General features: G+C 44.1%; 1 protein-coding gene across 2 annotated transcripts in view; it reads left to right on the top strand.

The window, feature by feature from the left end:
* Window positions 1-8423: 8423 nt before the first annotated feature.
* The window catches only part of Ube2h (ubiquitin conjugating enzyme E2 H), a 91367-nt gene continuing 73533 nt past the window's right edge, over window positions 8424-26257 (top strand). For both annotated transcript variants that reach the window (XM_021190672.2, XM_021190671.2), the window contains exon 1: window positions 8424-8929. In XM_021190672.2, coding sequence (XP_021046331.1) covers window positions 8877-8929 — 53 coding nt within the window. In that variant the 5' untranslated portion in view covers window positions 8424-8876. The remainder of the gene's footprint in view (window positions 8930-26257) is intronic.

Genomic DNA, 26257 nt, shown 5'->3' with positions numbered 1-26257 from the left:
AACTCACTCTGTAGACCAGGCTGGCCTCGAACTCAGAAATCCACCTGCCTCTGCCTCCCGAGTGCTGGGATTAAAGGCGTGCGCCACCACACCCGGCGGGTGTTTCTTTCTATAACTAATTATACCTCCATTATTTGACATTAAAGGTGTGTACTAAGGCTGAGCCACAGTACAACTAGAAACAGTTTTTTTTTCCCCAGTAAACAACAGTCTCAGGGTTCACAATGTGATCAAATATCCTACAACAGAAAGATGTTGGGGATAACTTGGGATTGATGAATATATAGGTAGGGACATCGGCTTGCTGGTGGTCTATAGGTGTGAATAAAAATATAAAAATAGTCAGGGGTTGGGCAGTGGTGACTCATACCTTTAATCCCAGAACTTGGGAGATGGAGGCAGGCAGATTTCTAAGTTCAAGGCCAGCCTGGTCTACAGAGTGAATTCCAGGACAGCCAGGGCTATACAGAGAAACCCTGTCTCGAAAAACAAAAACAAAGGAAAACAAAACAAAAAAAACAAAAAACTAAACCAAAACAAAATAATCAGGGACTTTAGAGCAACTGCTAGAATTGTCATGTTGCTGTATGGGAACAACAGAGGAAACATTTCTTCTTCCGAATACATTAATTTGGTTTACAATGGTCTGGAAATCTTTTTCTTTTTTCTTTATTTGTGTATGTGTGTATGTCCACAGAGGTCAGAAGTGGACACCAGATCCATTTGAGCTGGAGTGCTTAACATGGATACTGGGAACAGAACTCTGGTCCTTTGGAAGAGCAGTGAGTGCTCTTGGCCACTGGCTTTCTCTCCAGTCCCAGCTGAGGTTAGGAGGAGTGTCCTCAGTGTGATGAAGAAAGTGGGATTTGGATGGAGTATGAGAGAGAATGAGTTCTTCAACATCTACCAATGAGATTTTCTCGATTGGGGTTAACAGTGTGGTAACTCTAGAACCAATGACTTGATATCCTCTGGTGTTTCCACGTCCTTCCTGTGTGACCCTGGGCAAGTTGTTTAACTTCTGGGATCACTCATCCATCCTGCTGTTAGGTTGTAAATACCACACCCTGGCCCCGTGCCTGACTCAGGGGAGACACTCAGTACATAGAAAACTTCCTGCTACTTTGAAGAGAACTTTGGGAAGAACCATTAAGCAAATTTTTTCCTTACATTTTAATCAGTTTATTTCGAGGAGTTGCTGCATAGGTCACCATACTTATATGCAGGTCAGGGGACAACCATGGTAGTTGCTGTTCTCCTAACACCACTGGGGGCCCAAAACTCGAACTCAGGTCTCCAAGTCTGGTTGCAAGTGCCTTTACTCACCGAGGCAACTCCTTTTAAATGTTATTTATTGTACTTGTTTTTTGTTTTGTTATTCTAGCCAGGGTTTCTATGTGTAGCCTTGGCAGTCCTAAAACTCTCTCTGTAGACCAGTCTGGCCTTAAATTTAGAGATCTGCCTGCTTCTGCCTCCCAAGTGTTGGGGTTAAAGGCATGTGTCACCACTGCCTGGCTTGGTTTGTGTGTGTGTGTGTGTGTGTGTGTGTGTGTGTGTGTGTGTATGTGTATGTAATGTATGATATAGAGGGGAGAATTGTGAGTGCAGGAACATATATGCCTGGTGCACATGTTAGAGTAGAAAAAAATGTATGGCCAAGAGAATAGAGGGGCTGGAAAGATGGCTCAGTAGTTCAGAGCACTTGCTGCTCTTCCAGAGGTCCTGGGTTTGATGCTCGGCATGCACGTGGTGGCTCACAACCATCTGTAACTCCAGTTCCAGAGATCCAGTGCCTTCTTCTGACATTTGATGGTACTAAACATGCATGTGGTATAAACACAGACATCCACGCAAAAAACTCACACATAAAATAAAATAAATTTTAAAAAAATTGAGAGAGAAAGATAATGGAAACTCTGGCCTTGGCAGATGATATGGATAGAGATATGGCTGTGGCTGTGGCTGTGGCTGTGGCTGTGGCTGTGGCTGTGGCTGTGGCTGTGGCTGTGGCTGTGGCTGTGGCTGTGGCTGTGGATGTGGATGTGGATGTGAATATGGATAGATAGGTAGATAGATACCCAATACTCACGATGGGCTGGAATTTCTTGGTCCAGGGCCTACCTCTAAGAGGCAGGCTCACTTTAAGCCATGCTAAGGAGAGAGGGGGAGTAACTGGTACTTTAATGAGGTACTGTACTGGTCCTACCCATAGTCTCACTCCCAGCAGTAATCTCCTGGGCTACAGGTCCATAGCATCTCAGCCATTTTCCTTGTATATCTATCTCTCTAATCTTTTTCAATTATTCAGAAAATCATACCTTTTCTTTTTTTTTTAAGATCTATTTATTATATGTAAGTACATTGTAGTTGTCTTCATATACTCCAGAAGAAGGCATCAGATCTCATTACAGATGGTTGTGAGCCACCACGTGGGTGCTGGGATTTGAACTCAGGACCTTAGGAAGAGCAGTCAGTGCTCTTAACTGCTGAGCCATCTCTCCAGCCCCCAATCATACCTTTTCTTTTTCTTCTTTTCATGTCTTTTGCTAGCCTGCTTTCCTAACACTTTGGACTCCCCCCCCCCATCCTTCCTACCCCATCTTCCCATTCAGTCATGCCATTTGTCTAAGCCTTCCTCCCCGTGGTGTGGCTGCTTGTCAGTGTGCCCTGTCTGACCTCCATGCTAGCTTAAATAGCGTGGCTTTTCCCCTTCTTTCTCCCATTGCCCTGACGTTTAAAGTTAGCCTGCACTGGGGCTTAAAAAAACAAAACAAAACAAAACACACACACAAAAAAAAACAACTAATAAAACCATCCTTGCACTTCTCTTTGAGTCCATTCTTTTATTAGTGAGCCTAACAACTCCAAGCCGTTTCAAGGTAACAGTCGGGATACAGCTTGCAAGTAGTCAGGTCGTCTCTGCTTCCAACGTGGGTTCTGGGGTTGGAACTCAGGTCACCTCACCAGGCTTGTGTGGCTTTTTCCCTGGAGTCACCTCAGGAACCCAGCGCTGAATGACTTATGAGAGAAGTGACAGTGGGAGCTGTTAGTTGTTTGTTTCTAGTTCTCTCTCTCTCTCTCTCTCTCTCTCTCTCTCTCTCTCTCTCTCTCTGTGTGTGTGTGTGTGTAGGGGCACATGTACATACACTCTTATGGAGACTACAGAACAACCGTAAGTGTTATTCTTCTTAGGTGCCATCTACCTTACTTTTGAGATGGATCTCTGACTGGGACCCAGAGTCCACTGATTATCCCCAGGGCCAGTCTCTGTCTCTCTAACACTGGGATTACAAACTTGAGCCACTTTACCTGGCTCTTCTCTGTGGTTCTTCTCTGAGGGCCAAACTCATGTTCTTGAGCTGATGCAGTAAGCATTCTACCAAATATGTTACCTCCCCAACCCCTGTTTTGAGATAGGGCTCATGTAGCTGAGGATGGCTTTTGAGCTACCACCCCTCCTGCCTATCTCAGAACTCCATGTCTCCCACTTCCTTCTTCCATAGGACTTAACAGCACCCCCTGCTCTCTGTCCTCTCCCACCACCAGAGCCCATGCTCTATGGACAGAGAGGTTTCATCTGTGTCACTTATTCCTACATATCAAGTACCTAGATCAATAAGTAGAACACACATTGGTCATATTAACCAGGCCTGGTGTGGCTCATACCTATAATCCCATCCCAGCAATCATGAGGTTGAGACAGGAAGATTATCAAGAGTTCAGAATTAGTCTGGGCTACAGAGCAACGATCTGTCTCCAAAATAAATTACATTAAATTAAATGTAAAAATCCCAAACCAATTCAGTAGGATGGCGTACCCCTGTGACTTGGGAAAGCAGAGGCAGGAGAGGTAGTTGCCATTTACCTAGATGAGGAAACCAAGGGAAAGGAGGAAGGAACGTTGCACCTGAACTGAATTCTGGCTCTGTCTAGATGTCTGGAGTGGAGGGGGAAGGGCCTGCGTCCCAGGTGGTTTCTCAGGCATCAGCAGGGATAGCAAAGAAAGTCCAGAGGCTGGCTGAGGTCACGTGCGGATTAGAGCTCGCAGGCATCCACAGCTCCAGAACAGAGAGATGACACAGTGAAAAAGAAAGACTGGGCACCAGCAGTGGACGGCACAAGGGCTCTAACCAGGACACCTTGCCCAGCAGAGCGCTCCCTAGACATAGGGTAATTCCCAGACTTCTTCCTCACCCTCAGGTTTGGTGCTGGGGAGTTATGTGCGAGGTTGCTTGTGGCCTTGTATGTAGACAAAACATGTCACACATGACTGGTGCTATAGAGGTTGCAACATCTCTCTGAACCAGACTGGTGCTGCTACTGAGTTGTGCTGCACGGTCCTTAGCTCTCACTGCTCCTGAGGACACAACGACCAGGTTACATAGAGATCACTTGAAGTGAGCGCCAAGGGTTGTTGTTGTTGTTGTTTATAATTTGTGTATGTGTGTGAGTGTGCAAACATTCATGGTGTCAGTTCAGGCATACAGTCATGGACACTAGTCCTTGCCTTTCACCTCGTTTGTGGCACTGTCTCTTCTTTACCTCCCACCTGGAATGCCTGGCTACCTGGTCTATGAGCTTCTTCGGATTCTCTTGCTTTCTGGCTCCCATTTCTTTTGCTAGAAGAGCACTGAGCTTTTGGGCACAGGATCTACACGGGGATCTTAACTCCGGTCCGCAGGCTTACATGGCAAGCACTTTATCTATAGAGCCACGTCCCTAGGGCAGGGGTTTACAGTTTTAGGTCCAGGGTATTAGAGACTGCAGATATGATGTCCTCCTAAAGGGATCCAGACCTGAGATTTGTCATTAGAGTGAGCTAGCTCAGAATGAACTGTTTTCTCTGAGGAACAATCCCATGGGAACAGGAGACTGATGTGTGTGTGTGTGTGTGTGTGTGTGTGTGTGTGTTGATTTTCACACTGTGTAGGGACAGCCATAAATTCACCTTAAGGATTAATAGGCCATTTCAGAAACTGTTTTAGTTTCTTGTTGGCCTCTTCCACTCACTCTGCCAAAAAAACCTGGTTTCATCTTAGTGCCTCGTTGGAAGCACTATATTCTCTCAAGCTTAGTTTCTTGCCTTGTTGAAGCTGCTTATGAGATCGGAGAGGCCCCTCCGGTCAAGCTTAGCCCTGCCCCGGGGCAGAGATAAACAGGCCCAGAATTCATTTCTCAGATTGCAACGCTGGTGAGTCAGGCAGGGTCGGACAGCTGCTCCCTCCCAGGCGCCCCTTGGCTGTACCTGATAAGGAAGCTCATCGCTCCTTCCAGAACACCGTCTTTCGAGCGCACAAGGATAAACAGACACTCCCAGGCCCTGGTGTTGTCTTAGAGTAAATTATTGACATTCTGAACGGCTGAGACATGGGAGAAAGGGGAAAGCAGACTCAATAGGAACTTCAGTTTTCTTTAGCAAAGCCGTGGAAAAATTTTTGAACTTATTGAGGGCAGGCTCAGGAGTTTCTTGAAGCTATGGAAGCAGGAAGGAAGAAGGTTAGACTAGGGGAGGTGCATTCAGGAAAGAACAAATGGCAAATTACCCAGAGGGAAATGTGTGCCTACCTTTGCCACAAACAGAGACAATGGATGTTGTTGCACGCTCAAAAGCAAGTAAACAAAACCAATTTCCCCAAAGCGAATGACCTCCTCCTATAACTGATGTATAAGGAGTGGGGGAAATGGGGTGCTAAGAACATAGTAACAGTTACATAAGACCAGTACTAAGACCAGTACTAGTGCCAGACTATACCTGGTCATCAGTATTTCCCATAGTGCACCTGGTAATCAGTATTTCCTATCCATCCATCCCTGCCGCCCTGGAAAGCAGTTCATCACGTCTAAGGCTTTCACATTGATCTTTTCCATTGAACTCTGTCAAGCTACTCAATCTGGGTAGGGCATCTGAGCCCATACTTTACAGATGAGGAAATTTGAGGCTCAGGAAGGATATAAGCAACTTACTGAGGCATAATGAAGAGCAGGGAGGGGTAGATGTGTCCAAAGTAGCCAAGAGTTAAAGTACTTCCTAGGGCTGGAGAGATGGCAGCTCTGCAATTAAGATCCAGTGTGGCTCTTGTAGAGGATTTAAGTTTGGTTCCCAGTACCTACAAAAGGTACTCACAACTGTCTGTAACCTGTAACAACAGTTCCAGGGAAAATGACTCTCTCTTCTAGCCTCTAAGGGCACCAGGCACATAATACACATGGATTCATGCAAGCAGACAGTCATACGTATTAAACAGAAATAAATCTTTGAAAAAAAAACAAGACAAACAAACAGAAAAACCCGTCCAAACGACATCATGATACTCCTTTGCTAAGACCGCTCGCAGGGCTCAGCCTCCATTACATGCAGAGGGAGCAGGCTCGCCACCATCGGTGTGGTCTGCAAGTTTCCATTATGAAACACTGCTCAGGTTATTTTGCCAAGTTTTTTGTTCACAGTAGTTGTATCAGTAAAGAGGAAAACACCATGTAGAATTTTGAAGCCCTAACTCCAGGCCTTTCTTCCTCCAGTGTCCCTTCCTTTGACCCCCTTTTTCTGTCTGTTCGGTATATATGCTGTGGTTTTAGAGACAATGACTATGGGTCCTCTAGGTGCCACTGTGTGTGTGTGGTGGAGGGGCAGAGAGCACACAGCTCCTGCCTTTGGGGCACAGGACTTTATAAATGCACTTAACAGTCAGATAGGTATCCCAAAATTGAGATGTCTTTTGGAATCTTGAAGGCAGAGCTTTTCTGACTTTGGCCAGCTTTGGAAACATCCAGGGTACTTGTTAAAGACAAGGCTATTCAGGCCTCACCCCAGACCTTCTGAATCAAAATTCCCAGGGGCAGTTCCTGGGCGCGCCTGTGAGCTTAACAAGCTCCCTAGGCGATTCTGAGGTGTTGGGCCAAGCTTGAAAACCACTGTCCTTAGCACAGGGGTGGGAGGTAAGCAGGCAAAGGAGGCTGGGGGATCCATTCTAGGAAAGCTGGGAGCGGCAATAACACCCTGGGGAGTCTGGTGCAGACAGTGAGAAAGGCAAATCTTGTTTTGTTTTGTTTTGCTTTCTTCCTTCAGTGAAGTGATCAGATAATGATGGTCAGAAGTCTTTTCACACATGTCTGCTGACAGATTTCTCCTAGGAGAAAGCAATGGATTGTCTTTTTTCTCTCCAGAACATAGTACGGAAGTTACCAGGGGCTGGTGGGATGGGGAGGAGGGGTTATTCTTTTAAGGGCACATGGTTTCTGCTGGGATTGATGAAAAGATTCAGGAAATGAGCACTAGTCATACTTGCACAATATTTAATGTTTTTTTTTTTTTTTTTGCTGTTGCATTGAATATTTAAATGGTTAACATTGTATATTTTATATGTATGTTACAATTAAAAAAATAGCTGGCATATTGAAGGGTAGAATGATAGGAGCGCATGATCTTCAATTTAGCCCTCCGTACCTGGCCTGACAAAGTCCAAGTGTGCGTCATAGAGAGAAGACAAACAGATAAAGCTTTTGAGAATACTTGGCACTATTCTGCCTCTTTTACCTTGTTGCTCCTTAGGTTCATGGTCACTTTTGAGCCCCGTAGAGCAGTATCCCTCAGACTTCACTGTTCAGGGAACCGGCTGAGAACTTAGTTCAACTGCATCTGTTAATTGAGTAGGCCCTTCTACAGGCATTTCTTCCTAGTTCTCAAGTGATGCTGACACTCTGGTCCATCCTGGGAGAGCTATGTAAATTTCATCTTCATCCACACTGTATCCTCAGAGTCATGAACTGATTTAGGAGTTCAGAGGGCAGAACTGTGTCTTTGTTCTGCACTATAACTTATTTAGGGCGCTTCTATCAGTCACCTTTGTGATTTTTAAAAATGACCTCAACTTTCCTCAAATTCTGTAGAATGAGGATGTGAGTATCAAATTATTTCTGTTCTTGGCTGCTTCTATTGCAGTCCTGGAGTTACTGACCTTGTTTGCATGGAGGGTAAATGAACCCTGTTTGCAAGTTCTGGGGAAGCCTTACTGTAGTCTACAATCCCTGCAAACCAATTCCCTCTGAAGAGGGAGCAAAGTGGAGAGAACAGGCTGGTGTGGGAATTTCCAGATTTGGACGCCAGTCTGAGTAATTGCCACTTTGGCCTCCTCCATATCCTAACAGCCTTTGCAACACTGTTGAGAGGGTGGTACATAAAGTATGAATGTAATCATACTGCCATTATTTACTACCGTCGTTTATGTTGATGGCAACGACACTGGCAGTTGAGCGATGAAGTGTGTGGGGAGGTTGGGGGAGGGGGCGGAGGGAATGCACGATGGCAGGAGAAAGAGGAACTACAACTCCCAGAACTCCCCTGACACGCTTACACCGCGACGACGATGCTCCTCCCCTCCCACCGGCGCCCCGCCCCTCAGATGACGTCACAGAGGTGACATCACGGCGCCTAGAGCGAGGCTAGGGTAGAGAGGCCGAGCGAGCTGGAGTCGTCGGCTTGTGGAGGAAGCAGCTGGGAGCTGGCGAGAGCGTGAGCGAGCGGGCGGGCAGGCGAACGAGCGAGCGAGCGAGCGCAGGCGGGAGGGAGCGGCGCACGGAGCGGAGCAGCGGCAGCCCGGGCCGCGGCGGAGTCTCAGTCGGAGGGCAGCCCGAGCGGGCGCCTCGGTCCCCGCCCCCACTCGGCGGGGCAGTGCCCGGTGTTCCCCCGTGCGGGGGGCGGCGGCGGCGGCTGAGCGGACCCCACGGGACCGCGCGGGTGTTGCCACCTCGGCCGAGGAGCCGGCGAGGCCGCGGGGCCCTGCGAGCTGGGCCCGGAGCCCGTGACAGACGGGCCAAGGAGGGGAGAGAGGCGGCGGCGGCGGCGCAGGCGACGGGGAGGCAGCGGCAGCGGCGACACCATGTCATCCCCCAGTCCCGGCAAGAGGCGGATGGACACGGACGTAGTCAAGCTGTATCCTTCATGGAGGGGAATTCGGACTGCGTGTGGGGCGGGTGGGGGTGCCCAGTCGAGGGCTCCGGGGCGCTCCAGGCCACTGGCCGCGCCTCCCCTCCCTCCCCCGGTGCCTACGGCGGCCCCTTGGCACCTTCCCGGAGCCGAGAGCTTTTTCCGTCCCCCTTTATCTGCAGCCCCCCGAGATGTGCGTTCTTCGCCTCCCTGCACCCCCCCCACCCCCCAGCTCCTGACTTTCTCTCTACGACGTTTGGATTCCTAAGACGGCCCTTTCTTAGGGGTGTGTGTGTGTGTGGGGGGGTATAACTAGCCGCCTCCTTCGTCACCGGGAGCTCATCTTCAGGGTCTTTGCTTCCTGTTTGCTAGCTTTGGGTTTATGGACTCATTATAGAAATTCCTGAGAGGGAAGCCTTTCTCTCTTTCTCTTGAGGTGTCCCGGTTCCTTCCACTCACAGTGCTGCTTAAACTGGGGTAACTCCTGCGACCTTCTTTATCCCTAATTCCTTTCTATATTAGGAAGAGAGTAGTCTGCTCAGGGCCCCCTCTTGTAATAAAGAGCTCCGTGTGTTTTAAATCAGACACTCCTGTTAAGCCTTCTGGTCTGGAGAACCTTCCTGTTTTTCTTTCTACTGACAAAGCCTATCCCACTCATAGTGCATGCAGTGAGGACCCCCAGGCCCTCTTAGCAGGCAGGCCACCCTCCATATTGTGGAACTGACAGCTGGGAGGAAGGAGAGAAAGGAGCTCCCGAACAAAATAGCCACTTGAGCAAAACTCCCTCTGTAAGGGTACGGTTCTTGGAGACTGCTTGCCCTGATCTGGGCCAAGTGACACCTTTTATTTTCTACCCCTTCCCCCAACTTTATATGCACCCGAGGTTGCAGTGGGAGAGCTGTAACTGATAAGAGTCCTCCAGGCAGTGGTTTTGGTTGGAATCCAGAAATTCGCGAAGGTTCCTAAGGCAAATCGAGCATTTAAAAAATGTTTTTATTTTTTTGAGGGCTAATTTTGAGGGTGGGGGCGAGAGCCCAGTGTTGTAAATAGCTGATCCCCAGGGAGAGGGTGAGGGGGGCGGTAGTGTGTGAAAGGCTGTTAACAAGTCTTGTCTCCTGGTTCTCTTTTCTGCCTGGCCCCCATCCCCCAACCATTTCCCCCGTTGCAGGATTTTGTTTATATAACTCAAGTTGTTTGCCTAGATTCTTCAGGTAATTCCTTCTTTTATTTGTTGCTTTTTAAAATTTTTTTTTTAATTTTTCCTAAACATCAGAGGTGGTTGTCAAAAGCTCAGTTATGGAATTTGCTGAAGTTTTTTAAAAGTAGTTTTTGCATAGGATTTTAACTTGGGGGATGGGAGGAAAGTTACCTAGAAAAGAGTTTTCTTATTTGTTTTTAATTTTTTTTGACTAATCCATCTTTTCAAGCATAAGAACATGTTTTTTTTTTTTCTCCTTGCCCAGGGGAGAACTGGCTAGAAATTAAGAATAGTGGTTAAACTCGGAAGTTTTAGGGTTTGGAGTCTAGAATTTGGGGGGAGGGCAGTAGAAAGGACTAGAGTGGAGCCAGTAAGAAAGGGTATTAAGCTCGGTACACACCTAGGCACTTGTGAAATCTACTCTCTTATGGGTTGTTTGTGGCTCTGATTGTTTTGTAAATGCGTGAATGATAACAGTAATGCTGGCTTTTCATACCGCAGGAAAACTCGTAACCATGGCTCTGTACATTCTACACAAAGCAGTTGGGGGGTGGTTATTTTTGTTTAGAAACTAGGAAATGACATGGTGCTAGACTTCGGAGTTATTTTTGTCTTGAATTAAGAGTTTGAGAGTTACCATCACACCTAATGCAAATTTCACCCTAATGTATAATTGGGATGGAGTGGGGGAGAGAATTCCAGCTGTTTTTGATCGATGTCAGATCCTCAAATTACGTTCATACATAGATTTCTGAAAGATTGAGGATAAAGAGTGAGGCCTAACTTGACCTGATGCCTTTTCCATACAGTGTCTTTTGTTCACGTAGTAGTTGTGGCATCTAGAATGATTACCGCATTTAGGAGTCCGGGTGTGGGGGCTGGCTAATAGGGGGGCGGCGAGGGAGAGGGAAACAAAGAACAGCAGGGTGTCTCTCTTTCCCCCTCTCCCTAAGTGGCTTATTTCATAGCTTATTTTTAGTAGAAGATGAAGAAAGGCAAAGATGCATTGGCTTCTGTTCTTTCCCCACCTCCCTTGCTGACAAAAGAAAGCAGGGCTCTTTAAAATTGTAGATTTCTGAGATCAGAGGATAACAGCTTTGATTTGAAAGCTAGAGGCTACCTCTACTTCATTTTCTGGTTTAATGTAGTTTGGGAGTTAAAATTTTTGGCATTTCCTTTTGTGTGTGCATGTTTGTGGAGGTGAGAGATTTTTATGGCCTCCTTTCTCAGTTGAATTCACATCAGTAGGCCCAAGTGGAGTTTACAGTTTTGGGGTAAGGTATACTTAGTGAAAAATTTAAGAGTGAAGTCTCCAGTCTGCTGGTAAGATGGGTACAATCACCTGTCAGTGCTGAGGGTTAAAAATGAAAGATGGTGGTAAGGAAGTAGAAAGAAAAGGTCTGAAGGAATGTCTGTTGCTTGCCGTCGTCCCTCCGTGGTTCCTTTGGTAGAGGCTGATAGCCAGTTCCATCGGTGTCTCCGGTTTGAGCCCATTTTTGGCTGTCTTCTGGGCATAATTACACTACAAGGATTTATAGCTTGGCAGCAACCTGTATTGTAGGAAAGTAGCGGTGTGGGGGTAGGGAGAGAAGAGGGTGTGTTGCTAATTGGTCACTGCTTTCCTGCACCTTGCCAGACATGGTCTCCTTCAGAGCCAGTGGGATTTCTTTTGTGACGGGTTGGTAGGATAGCCGACTCCCAAGTTATGCAGGGAGTGAGTGTTTTGCACCAATGCACTTAATCTGCTGGGCGATTATGCTCTGAAACTCTGACTCATTCATTGTTTCTCTTCTGATCCTCAGCTGAGGGTTGTGCAAACCTCCACAGGAGCCTAGAAACTGATTTACATGACTTTCGGGTGCTGCGGGATAAAAACCTCTTGTCTTTAGCCTAGGTCCTGTAAAGTGGCCTTGGATAGCTTGCCAGAGCCAGGTAGAGCCAGCCTTGAGAGCAACAGAGGACCAGCAACCTTTTGAGGTTTCCATCAGCAACCACTGATTATTTAGATTGTCTGAGAACTGGGGACTCTGGTGACCTTAAGCGTGATTTGCCCTAAAGGAATATTGGTTGAAGTTGTCCCTGGTGGAGGAACAAACAGCTCAGGTTACATGGGTTTCCTTGTTGGTGGGGGTGACTGTCTCGCCCTGTTGCACAGCTCTGGTGAGCCTTTTATCTGTGAACCAGTGCCCCTGCTGAAGGCTAGAGCTGCTTGTTTTGGAAAAGCGTATGCAGGCAAAAGGCCGCAGGCACAGCTCCTTGCAGCTCATTGGCTGCTCTGTTACTACCCGGAAAAGGAGGAGGGGTGGAGCTACCAAACAGCTGATGGGAGTGTGTGACAAGAGTGTGTTTACATACAAAAGAGGTGGGGGCTGGGGAGGCCTTGAGCTGCTGACAGAACCAAGGGTATTTTCAAGGGGTTAAAAAAAAAAAAAAAAGGAAAACCTGTACTCAGATTCAAGAAATGTTCAAAAAATTAAACTAGAAAACTGAATCTTATCATAATGGGGACTTGGCACAACCTTCTATTGCTGTAATATTTGGAAATTTTAGAATACTATGACTTTTCAGAGATTGTCTTCTCCAGATCTCAGGAACAAAACAGGATATGACTTTTAAATGTCCTTAAGTGACTTATAGTTGGGGTTAAACCTGTGGTGGGAATGGACCTCCAGAGCTCTAAACTTGCTAGAATTTACAGAAAAGCTGGTGGCTGCTGTAAGGGCTTCAGAAATTTTCTGGAACAAGTTCAAACCTCTAAATATTTGTGCACCCTCTTTGTGTCAGGCAGTGTGTCTATGTGGAGGGGTTAGTGAGAAGTTCACTGTGGTGGACTTAGTACTTGTGGAATTCGTTTTAAAATTGTTCCTTTAAGCCAGAATGTCGGCTCAGCATTGTATGTTACACCTTTTTTTTTTTTGAATACTTAGTATTTTCGAAATTGAATCCTCCCTCCCCCCCTTTGGCCAGCTGTGGTGTCTCACACCTTTAGGATCATTAATTGGAAGGCAAAAGCAGGTGGATCTTATGGCCAGAGCTACATAGAAACCCTGTCTCAAACAACAACAAAACCTGATTTTTTTTTTTTTTAATGAAAAGTTAAAAAGTAATTTTATGTGATGAGGATATATATGGGCATCCGGATGCCTTAAAAAAAAATTAAAACAAAAGCATTGAAATGTAGAGACATTACCTCAGACTTTAGCTTTCTCGTGTTTGCTTTTAATCAGCAGTTATCCCTAAGTTATTCATTGTTTAATTTGTGTTCAAAGTGTAGGCAGTCTTTTAACCAGCCCCTGTCCATTGGCAACCTGTGGTTGACCCCTCATTTCCTGTGGCTTCTTTCTTGAGTTGATGAGATGAAAGAATAATTTTATGGTTTTAAAGCTAAAAGTTGAAAACTTGGCAACTCCCAGTGTTTTGAGTTTGTCTTCCCTGCATAGATTTTGGTGACACAGGGATTATTATAGCACTTATTTTGGTAAACCAGGAACCTCTGAGTTTTGCAGTGAGGTTGTAAAATATAAACAGGCTTACAAATTCAGCTCATATGAGGGAAAAATCTTGTGTAGGTGTAAGAAACCCTTTGTCTCTGGGCATGTATTAAGGTGACCTGGTTTGTTAGTTTGGGTAGTGTTGTGACTTTCCTTGCACCCTGTCTGGTATTTACACATGTAGTTGGGATCTCATTTAGTGTTAGCAGATTTATGGTTCTAAGAACCATTGAATTTCTTTAGACATGCAGTTCAGATCCTATAATGCTTACAGTGTAGTAGCTTTTTACCTAGAGACTCAGAGAATCTGTGTTTTAATGAAACACTTTAATGAAAGACATAGTAGGGTTTTGAAAGTATTATAATAAAGTAATTGGGGAAAATATAGGTTACAAAAAGGGAAAGAAAACAGCCACTCATAATCTTATCCTTTAAATAATAGTTTTCAAACTTGAGTGTGATCTTACTTGCTTGAGGGCTTGTGAAAACTGGTTCTGGATCCCACTGTGGACTTCCTGCTTCAGGAGGTCTAGAGTGGGGTCTGGGAATGAGAGACTATTGAAGAAGTCATCCCCAAACCCTAGCCTGTGGCATGTATTCTTTTCAGGATTTCTTGTTTCCAGTGCCATATTATATGTACCTGCTCTGTAACTGCTTTTCCCCTGTTAAAAATACTGGAAATAAGCTGGTCAGTGATGCCGCATTCTTTTAATCCCAGTACTCGGGAGGCAGAGGCAGGCGGATTTCTGAGTTCGAGGCCAGCCTGGACTACAAAGTCAGTTCCAGGACAGCCAGGGCTACACAGAGAAACCCTGTCTTGAAAAACAAAAACAAAAACCCCAAAACAACAACAAAAAACAAAAACAAAAATACTGGGAATAAGGCTGGAGAGATGGCTCAGTGGTTAAGAGCATTGACGGAATTCAACTCCCAGCAAGCACATGGTGGCTCATAACCATCTGTATCTGAAGGCAGCAGCAGTTCGTATATAAATATATATTTATATCTATATATCCATCTGTCCATCTATTCATCCATCTATCCACCCATCCATCCAGGGACAGAAATCAGACCAAAGTCTGAGAAGAAGGAAGAACTATAAATTGTTAAAAGAAATTTTTGCCACTTAGGCAATGGGAGCAGGAAGATGAGGAGTTAAAGACTAACCTGAACCATTGGAGACAGAGACAGCAGAATCTCTACTTAAGGGACCATCCTAAGCTACACAGCAAGACTATGTGTCAAAAGACCAAAGGCTATAGAGATGCCTCAGTGATTAGAAGCACTTGCTGCTTTTGCAGAGGTCTGGGATCTATTCCAAGTACCTACATGGTGTTTCACAGTCACCTATAACTCCCATTCTAGGACATCTAAAGTCTTGTTGATTTCAGTGTGTGTCAGGCCGGGGGGAGGGGTAATAAGCTTATATGTAATGCACACACACACAGCAGATTTGTACATATAAAAAGTGTTCTTTGTTTTTTGTTTTCCAAATGGTGGAAAGAGAAAACTCAGAAAAGCTATCTTCTGACCTACACATACATATACACAGAAATAAATACAGGAGGGGTTGTGTCTCACTGTTTAGCCCTGGCTACCTTAGAACAGGCTGGCCTCAAATTCACCCTAACCCTAAGTTCTGAGATTAAAGGTATGCACCCCACACCCCAATACAGGGTCTCCTTAGGTAGCCCTGGATGTTTGGGAACATACTCTGTAGATCAGGCTGGCCTTGAGACCTGAGAGCCTCTGCCTCAAGTGCTGGGATTAAAGGGTTGTGTCACTAAGCCCAGCTGAAAAGTAGGTTTTAAAATTCAGTGGCGGGGTTCGAGAGATGGCTCAGTGGTTAAGAGCACTGACTGTTTTTTCCAAAGGTCCTGAGTTCAAATCCCAGCAACGACATAGTGGCTTACAACCACCTGTAATGGGATCTGATGCCCTCTTCTGGTGTGTCTGAAGACAGCTACAGTGTACTTATTTATAACAATAATAAAACAAAACAACAACAACAAAAAAACCCCACCTCAATGGCACAGATCACTTCACAGCCTCTGAGCTGAGGCTAGCCTGGTCTGCATAACAAGTTTTGGCTACCTAGAGCTACATTGTGACAAACCAACAAAAAAAGGACAACTATGGGTGAGATAATCTACTACTACTTCCTTTTAGATTCTTATGGGGCTTGTAGATCATGGGAGCGTGTGTGGGTGAGTGTGCACTTGCCCTGGTCAGTCAATCTACCTACCACTCTACAGCCTCAGACATTGCGCTTGTCTCTATTTTTAAGGGAAGTTCGAGCTTGAAACAAGATCTTACTATTATTGTACAGCCCAGGCTGGCCTCAAATTTCTGAGATCTACCTGCCTTGGTGCCTGGAATTCTGGGATTACAGGTGTGTATCACTGTGTCACTACACCAGCTATTTCATTCATTCATTCATTCATTCATTCATATGTATATATGTGTGTGTGTGTGTGTGTGTGTGTGTGTGTGTATGTGTGTGGTATGTTAGCTTCCATACTATATGGAATCATATAGTATGTATTGGGGTCTAGGAGTCACCTACAAACCACACGAGCCCTCATCTCAATTAAACAGGGATGGTTTTGATCAATCAGGGCCATAGCTCAGAATTCAGGGGCTGAGGCTGTGACCCTGAGCATTTTTCTATGTCAGCTTATAAAGGCAAATCCCACAAAGATCGTAATGAGCTCATACAAAAACACAAGGGGTGTGGTGGGGTGGGGGGTGGGGCATGCGTAGGGAGGTCAGTCCCTTCTCCATGTTTAACAGTTTAAGTTGACCACTATTTTGCTTGGTCCTGAGTGAAGGCTGTAGCTGGGTTCTTTTCCAAGGTGAGCTTTTCTCAAAATACAATAACAAATCTTAGCATAGCATGATATATGGTCAGTGACCTTTAATTTGATGGGGTCCTATGTGAAGCTTATAGTTGCAGAATTTAAGATTAATAAAAAAACCATAACATACAGAACATAATATAGTATGTGACCAGCATGAACCTGCTCTGAGTTAAGTTACTTTTCTGTGTCAGTGACTGGCAGGCAGATTACAGCAACAGTATAAAATAGCTGGTGGGCAGAAACAAAATGGCTACAGCTATACTAAAGGGGGCACACATGTCCTTTTTACGTGAATTTTACACTGGTCTTAATTTTGAAGTTCATTGTATAGTTGTAGGTCTCTGAGTGATAGTCTACTTACAGTACATCCAAGAAGTTTGTGTTTCCACATGTGTCTACAGAACTAGACACTGGGTCAGGGCCTTGTGCATGCCAGGCAAGGTCTGAAGCACTACACTTGTCCCCAGACCTTTTTTGTTTTTGAAATGTTTAGATGGATACTTCTTTTGAAAATTGCATTTACTTGTATGTGTGTAAATCACATTTACAATTACTAAATACTCCACACACAGAGAGACCATTTGTGGGACTCAGCCCTTTGTTTTTTGCCATGTGGTAGGATTTGATCTCAGGTGGTCAGCGTTGGTAGCAAGTGCCTTTACCTATCAAGCCGTCTTGAAGGCCTGTTTGTTTTAGTTTTAATTTTGAGACAGTCTCACTAAGTTACCCAGTCTGATTTTGCTGTGTAGCCTAAGCAGGCCTTGACCTTAAAAGATCTTTCTGCCTCAGCTTACAGAGATGGTCTTGCAGGTATGTCCCTATAAGCCTGGTAAAATTTACATCTTGATCCTTAGTATGCTTGAGTTCGTTATAGTGGATATGAACATGTGTATGGTTGTGCACTTTTGTTGGACTGAGAAATAACCTGCCCCGTGGGGTAGGTATGTGGTTAAGTTTTTGCTTGAGACATGTTCAGCATATATCCCAGGCTGGGCTTGACTTTTCCACCTCCCTGCTTTAACCTTCCTAGTTCTGGGATTAAAGGTTGTGCCACCTTGCAAAGGTTTATGTTTTACTTTTTAGAAGATAATTCAAATATAACACTTACTAGCGATATCTTTTTCATACATAGGTAAAACTCTGATGGTAAACTTTTGTTTCAATTGGGTATTTTAAATGAATCACATTAAATAACACCCCCCACCCCAAGTACTGATTACTAACCCTACTGTGTCAAAGCCAGTGTTACAGCAACTCTCTCCCAATTGAAATTAGTGCTAAGCAGATGGCTGGGGTAAAGCATATGAGAATTGGCATTCTGATCCTTAGAGCCAATTAAAAGCTGAGGCTGTAGCCCGAGTGTGTAATCCTGTGCCCATGTGACAAGATGGGAAGTGAGGACAGAAGAATCTTGGAGGCCTGTGGTTTAGGTAAGCTGTTATGGATGCGTACACCACATACACGCACACACACACATGCACACACACACACACACACACAGAGCCTGGTATGGATGCATACACCACGCACATGCACACACGCACGCATGCTTACATAAAGTTGAAGAAAAATTTGTGAGTTATAATTTTTTATGAAGTATTTTGTTTTGTGGCTCATTAGGAAATACAGTCATAACTTTTGCTGACAGTATCTTTACAAAGGTCAGCTTCTGTCTGCTGGGATTAAAGGCCCGTGCCACCACTGGCCAGCTAAAGGAGGTTTGGTTTTATGTTTGTTTTTTGAGATCTTAATATTTTATTGATATATTAATGTAAATGTTATCACTTTGGAGGGATATAATGAAATCTATTACTTATATACTAACTTAAAAAATATTAATAAAATGCTTTTTTTTTTTTTTTTTTTGTATTGTGGTGTACTTTGTAATACCAGCACTTAAGCCTAAAGCAGTGGGGATGGGGGTTTGAGGCCACCCTGGGCTGTTCATAGGAAGACCTTGTCTAAAAAATTGAAAATGGTTTTGGACTCTGTACGAGTAAACACTGACTTAACAAAAAATACTACTTTGTGATATTGTTAATTTTTTTCTGGTAAATCACAAACAGTTGTGTTTATATGTGTTTCTTATATGTGTGTTGCTTAACAAATTAATAGCTTATTGATGTGAACTGGAACTCTTAAACTGGATAACAAGAAAAGGACACCTGGTTTTAAGGCTGTTGTTGGTTTTTTAGGAGACAAGGTTTTCTTTATAGCCCTGGTGGATGTCCTGAAACTTGCTCTGTAGACCAGACTGGTCAAACTCAGATCCACCTGCCTCTCTGCCCCCCAAATGCTGGGGTTAAAGGCGTGCGCCACCCTTCCCCCTCTCCACCCCCACTCCTCCAGCAGGTTTCTAGGTTGGAGTCAGTGATGGAGCCAGTGAGTAGGCTTTGTTTCTTTGTTCAGGGTCCTGGAGCATTAAGTTAGCAAGTGTTTTCTCAGGAAGATTTGCCTCAAGTGCACTGTGAAAACCCTTGCAGACCGAAGCCTCTTCGTGCTTTTGTGAGTGAATAGCACATTTGAAGAATTGCCTGTTTTTTGAGACAGGGTCTCATTATATAGCACTGGCACCTGCCTATACCTCCCAAGTGCTTCATTGTCTTATGTTTATGGGAGAGTTATTGTATCAAACCATATACTTGAGAAACATGGCTATTTGTAAGCTGGTTCTTATGCTTATCTCAGCAGAACCCCAAATCTCAGGAGCCACGTGGGGAAAGCTTCACAGGGTAATATGCTAGTGGAAGATGAGGGATCCATTTGCCTCCCACTACCTTTAGGGTGCTAGGTGGGCAGTTTGAGTAAATGGTTCTCTTTAGACCCTCCTTGATGAGAAGTCTGGAAGTAGTCCCAAATCTGCATAAGGGAGGGCAGTTCCTGTGCCTCTGAGGGAGACAGGCTGGTGCGCGGATGCCACTGGAAGGCACGCCATTGCAGCATAGAATATTATTAGTTTGGAAATGTGATAGTTGGCTTTTGTCCCACCTCCTGGTTTCTAATTTGTAAATAATTTTTAGAATGGTATACATGAAAATAGGATACCCCAACATACTGAAGTACGTTTCTTTGTTCAGTATCAACATGCCTTAAAAAAACTGTGCACACATAAGGTCAGAGGACAACTTTGTGAAGTTGATTCTCTCCATTCACCTTTATGGGTTCCAGGGATCAAACTCAGGTTGTCAAGCTTGCAAGGTAGGTGTGTTTTAGCTGCTCAGCCATCTTGCTAGCCCAGAAAATTTCTTGTCTATGTGTCATGTTTTTAGTATGTATGCACTTTAAGTTTTCTTGGAGTGTTCTTAGTTGTGGTACTTTGAATAGAAACTAGATCTAGAGTGGACTTACTCTTGTTTCCTCAGGCGCTGCTGGGCTGAAACTGAGCTCATGAAAATGCAGTTTAGCTAGACAAGGCATTGCATGTCTTTAATCCCAGGCTTTGGGAGCTGGGCAGATGACTCCGAGTTCCAGGCCTGCCAGCACTACATAGTGAGGTCTTGCCTCAAAATCAACAACCCACCAAACACAAAAAACCACAAAAAAGCCGGGCATGGTGGTTTGTTTGCTCCTTTAGTCCCAGCACTCAGGAGGCAGAGGCAGGATCTCAGTGAGTTCCAGGCTAGCCTGTTCTACATAAGTTCTAGGACAGCTAGGGCTACACAGAGAGACCCTGCCTCAATAATAAATAAGTTTTGTCTAAATGGTGCCAGTATAGTTTTGAATTTATGATGTTTGTTAGTATGTTGACTTTAGTATAGACATTTTATAAAAGATTGGTTAATTTTAAAAACTAAAGATTTAGGTAAACGTTTTGATAAGTCTTTCCTCTAACAAATATTGTTAGGTTTGTGTCCATAAGAGAACAATAGTTGTGGTATGGGTAAGGTATATTATATATGGCCTTATACTGCTAAATGTTTAGGATCCTTTGGCCAATCTTGTATAAATTATTTTATGTGTGTGAGTGTTTTTGCCTGCATGGAAGCATGTACATCAGGTTGTGCATGGCTTGTGACCAAGGAGGTCGGAAGAGGGCATTGGATCTCCTGGAACTGAAGTTAGAGATGGTTGTGAGCCTCTATGTGTGGGTGCTGGGAACTGAACCCAGGTCCTCTGTAGGAGCCATCTTTTCAGGGTCCCTACTTCCCCACTCCCCCTGCCAATCTTTTATTCTAGATCTACAAATAAATTATTAAGTTTTCTTGGTAACAGAGCTTGGAAAATCAAATTTTGCAAAGGAAAAAATTAAATTTGGGTTTTATTTTTTTATTAATAAATAAATGGTCATATTTTTTTTCTTTTTCATTTTTTTGCATGTCCTTAAGTTTAAATAGCCTTAGGTTCTCACAACTGTAAATTGGTAACTAGTCAGATCACTAATCCAAAGTAGGAGAATTCACTCAGAAATCATTCCATAGTGCAGACTTTGGATTAGTGATGGAGCTTAACACATTAATTTTGGTGTGTATTGTTGAGACAGTGTTGGGAGTTGAGGCTATAGCCCATCCTGGTCTGGAACTGTGTGGCTCACACTAGTTTATAACTCTCAGTAATCCTCTTGCCTCAGCTGTCTGAGTGCTTGGATTACAAATGTGAGCTCCACAGGCTTGCTGGTTATGTCTTTTTTTTTTTTTTTTTTTTAAAAATGTATTTATGTTATGTATGTGAGTACACTGTCGGTGTCTTCAGACAAACCAGAAGAGGGCATAGGATCCCATTACAGATATTTGTGAGCCATCATGTGGTTGCTGGGAATTGAACTCAGGACCTCTGGAAGAGCGGATAGTGCTCTTAACCACTGAGCCATCTCTCCAGCCCTGTTATGTCTATTCTTCCTCTAATCATTTTGGGGTAGAATTTCACTTTAGCCCAGACTGACCTGGAACTTGCTCTGTTGTTTTGTTTTTTTTTTTTTTGGTTTTTTGAGACAGGGTTTCTCTGNGTAGCCCTGGCTGTCCTGGACTTCACTTTGTAGACCAGGCTGGCCTCCAACTCAGAAATCCTCCTGCCTCTGCCTCCCAAGTGCTGGGATTAAAGGCGTGCGCCACCACGCCCGGCTTGGAACTTGCTCTGTATGCTGGCTGACTTTGACTTCATAGCCATTGTCTGGCCTTTCTTTCTTTCTTTCTTTTTTTTTTTTTAAATTTATTTATTATATGTAAGTACACTGTAGCTGTCTTCAGACACTCCAGAAGAGGGCGTCAGATCTTGTTATGGATGGTTATGAGCTACCATGTGGTTGCTGGGATTTGAACTCAGGACCTTCGGAAGAGCAGTCGGGTGCTCTTACCCACTGAGCCATCTCACCAGCCCCTCTCTGGCCTTTCAAAGTGCTAGAATTTACAGGTTCAAGTTCAGCTGTATTGTTATTCCTTAGAGGGTTTATTTTTGTAGTTTGATTGATGAATTTGAGATTCAGAAACTGAAAGCCTGTTTCTTCTTCATGGAAGGAGGTGTTGAGGTCTCTAATGTACCAGGTGGAGCAGGGCTGAGAGTGTAATTTAGTGGTAGAATACTTGCTTGGCATCCTTCGGATCCTCTATTGGAACTTTAGCACTGTAGACAAAAACGGATATCTACTTATTATTACAACTGCTTATTTTCCTTATCTCCTTATTCCCTGTGCTGGGGATTGAACCCAGGACCACGGTGTTCTTCTACAAGCTGTACCTGGTCCTTCCTCTCCATGATTTTAGTGGCCTGGTGTGAGATGCTGACTTTTTAAAGCCAGTTTATATTAATTTAAAGGCATATGAATGCTGTTCTATTTTTTTTTTTTTCCTGGTTTTTTGAGACAGGGTTTCTCTGTATAGCCCTGGCTGTCCTGGAACTCACTTTGTAGACCAGGCTGGCCTCGAACTCAGAAATTCGCCTGCTTCTGCCTCCCAAGTGCTGGGATTAAAGGCGTGTGCCACCACCTTCTCTTTTTTAAAGAGTTATTTATTTTATTTGTATGAGAACACTCTAGCTGTCTTCAGACCTACCAGAAGAGGGCATCAAATCCTATTATAGATGGTTGTGAGCCACCATTTGGTTGCTGGGGATTGAACTCAGGACCTTTGGAAGAGCAGTCAGTGCTCTTAACCGCTGAGCCATCTCTCCAGCCCCCTGTTCTGTTCTTCTTAATGGGAAGTAGAATTACAAATTCTCTTTTTTGAGAGGGAAACTAGTGTGCTTTGAATAGGGGACTATTTCGTGCCTGATGGAATTGGATAAAATGCAGTCAGCGTTTTTACTCTGCCAGTTTGACTATTTTTTCAGTGTTTAAGTGTTTTGTCAGCGCTGGTGACATCTGATTATAGTCAGTTTCAGTTAATTATGCTTGTGTGGTTAAGCATGTTTTTATACTTGGACTATAAGAGCACTATAAAGCACACTGATCCTTCTTCAAGGAGGAGTTTTTTGAGTGGGAATTAATAATTATATCCTCAAGGTGATGCTACTTGGCCTCAGGAACAGGTTAAGGAAGCACCAGTGCTTGGGTACATGGCTTCCTTATTAGTGAAGTCAGCTCTGGTAGTTTGTTGTTGCTGTTATTTTCCTCCTTTTTTGAAATAGAATATTTTATGTGAGTACACTGTCACTCTCTTCAGGCACACCAGATGAAGGCATCGGATCCCATTACAGATGGTTGTGAGCCACCATGTGGTTGCTAGAAATCTAACTTGGGACCTCTGGAAGAGCAGTCAGTGTTTTTAACTGCTGAGCCATCTCTCCAGCCCCTCAAGGAATTTCATTTTTGTTTTTTTTTTGTTTGTGTGAGCCTAGTATTTTTCACAGTATAATTTTTCTTCGAGATTTGTTTATTTTATGTATATGAGNACACTGTAGCTGCCTTCAGACACACCAGAAGAGGGCATCAGATCTTATTACAGGTGGTTGTGAGCCACTATGTGGTTGCTGGGAATTGAACTCAGGACCATTGAACAGAGGAGCTGGTGCTTTTAACTCCTGAGCCATCTCTCCAGCCCCAGGAAGTTTTTAATCAGTTTTAAACCAGGAACAGAATATAAGTACATTCTGTATACTTTTTTTTTTAACTTTTTATTGGTTTGTGTATGTGTGTGTAAATTTTCCATCATGTATTCCAATCTCATTCACTCTCATCCCTCCACAGCTGCCCTACATCCTTGCAACCTCCCTTCACAAAACAAAACAAATGGAGAAACAGCTCACTGTGGAAGCTGCTGTGTGTCCCACAGTACACCTTTTGTCCAGACAGCTTTACGTACAGATGTTCACTGCCGTGAGTCAAGGCCTCTGGCTTCTGCTGCACCATCAATCCTGGATCCTCACTGGGACTCCTCTCAGATAGCCTGTTGTTACCCTGTCATGGACATCCTGCAGCTTTGGTTTGACCTGCCTCTTCATGTGCTCCTGTAGTTAATAAATGAACTAGATGTTGGGGTCGGCCCACTCGGCCCTGGATCTGGGCCTGGGTAGTAGCTGAGTCGGTCAGTCCCCAGCTCTCCTATGCCATTGCCACCAAGGCCAGCTCACCTGAGTGTCCAGCCCACAAAGGGAGGGACCAGTTCTTCTGCACCAGCATTCCTCCCTCTGAAGGGGGTGGGGCCAGTTCTCAGGCACCCTTTCCTAGGGCCAGCTCCTCAGCACTGCCCTGCCAGCTCACCCAAGTGTCACAGCTGTCAGGAGACAAGCATTGTGCACCTCCTGCCTGGGTGAAGGGTAGGACCAGCTCTCTCTTGCCTACACCACCAGTATCATTCTGGAGATATTTTTGTTAGCTAGTTTTAGTTCACTTGCTAATGTTAGTCATTTTCTTCATAGATAATCTTAAAGGTGGTTTTGTTTTTTATTTTGATTCTTTTTTTTCCCCCTTAAACAATTACACTTGTAGTTTTAGTCAAAATTCTGATTTAAAATGTAGCTGGGAATTTTAGTCAGAAATTATTATGAAATAGCTAGGTAGACCCTCACCTTTTTTGTTGTTCAGATGGGGTTCCTTGCACAGCACATTGTCATTGTTTTTCCTCAGCAATGAGAAGCTAAGCCTTGATATGTATGTACCATAGCATCTAGATCTCTTTCTCTTGATTTCAGATTTTTTAATTGGAGTTATTCCTTTGAGAAAACTTTTAATAGCTTTGGGCATCTTCCTTCCTTCCTTCCTTCCTTCCTTCCTTCCTTCCTTCCTTCCTTCCTTCCTATCTTCTATCTATCTATCTATCTATCTATCTATCTATCTATCTATCTATCTATCTATCTATCTATCTATGACAGTGTTTCCCTATGTAGTTTTTCCAACTATCTTGGAACTCACTATGTAGACCACACTGGCCTTAGACTTGGAGATGTCTACCTGCCTGTGCCTCTTGTGCACCAGCATCAAAGGCGCGCCACTATGCACAGTGCTTGGCTATGGTTTTTGCTATTTTGCTGATGTTTTGTTGTTTTTTTCCTTCCTAGGAAGCAAGTGGTTTTATTGCATGATGGAATGCTTCATATATGCATTATTGAGCAGACTATTTATTATTAAATACGTAAAACTGTTGGAATAGTAGCAGGATACTAAAGTGTGCTCAGCTCTGTTTGTTTTTTGCCTAAAATGTTGTATTCAGCATCTTGAAGAGTAGAAAAGGAACATTGTAACAACACCTTACTAGTTATTATGACAGATTCTGTAATTTGAGACTAAAAACAGCTTAGAACTCACTCTAAGGACACCTGTGTTTCTGTGCCTTCTGTGGGTCAGAAGTGTAACTGGTGGCTTATTGGCTCAGTAACTCTGCTGGTGTATTTTTAGACCTTTGTATTTAAAAATACAAGCACCTGTCTGTCACATAGGTGCCTGGTGTCAACTGTGTGACATTTAGGCTTTCTTGCTGGCTTTTTGACACTGTGCTTCAGTCAGTTTGTGGTCGTGTGCTGTGAGCTGTGGGCCACCTTTAATGAACAGGCATGGCATTTTTCTTTTTTATTTCTTTTTTTTTTTCTTTCTGTAGCCCAGGATGTCTTGGGAAGTTTACTGTGTGGACACCTGTCTTTGTTTATATAGAGTAGACTGACTTCAAGCTCTCTGCCTGTGGTAACCTCCTGAGTGCTGGAATATAGGCACCACTGTGCCTGGCAAAGTACTAACTTCTAAAAGAAAAGCATAAAACATGAAAGCACGATTGATTGGTTGGTTGGTTGGTTGGTTGGTGGTTGGTTTTTCGAGACAGGGTCTCACTCTATAGCCCTGTCCGTCCTGGAACTCTCTCTCACAGAGAGACCCACCTGCCTCTGCCTCCTGAGTGCTGGGATTAGCAATATATGCTCCTACTCCCAGCTTGAAAGTACTATTTCATAAAACATTTTGTACATGTTGTTTTAAGTTTTGAAATTTTGCTTTGTTGCTGTTATTTTGAGACTGGGTCTCTTGTAGCCCAGGCTGGCCTGGAATTCCTTATGGTTAGCTTTGAATGTCAGATTGTCTTGCTTCTGCCTCCCAAGTGCTGAGATAACTATGACTGCCAAGCCTGCCCTAGAATTCAAATTTCTACTGCCTCAGCTTCCTGAGTGCTAGGATTATAGGTGTGTACCAGCATACCAGGTATTAACTACAGCTTTTCCAGATCTGTTTTTGTGCTTCAAAGAATTCTTAGTACAACAAGTAACTAAATTCTATACTGTTGACTCATTCTTTTTTTTCTTCTCTCTTTCTTTCTTTCCTTTTTTTTTTTTTTTTTTTTTTCTCTCTCTCTCTCTCTCTCTCTCTCTCTCTCTCTCTCTCACTCTTGTTTTTTCGAGACAGGGTTTCTCTGTATAGCCCTGGCTGTCCTGG

The sequence above is a fragment of the Mus pahari genome, chromosome 2, assembly GCF_900095145.1.
Source record: "Mus pahari chromosome 2, PAHARI_EIJ_v1.1, whole genome shotgun sequence".
Lineage (NCBI taxonomy): Eukaryota > Metazoa > Chordata > Mammalia > Rodentia > Muridae > Mus > Mus pahari.
This window is presented reverse-complemented; position numbering and strand designations above follow the sequence as displayed.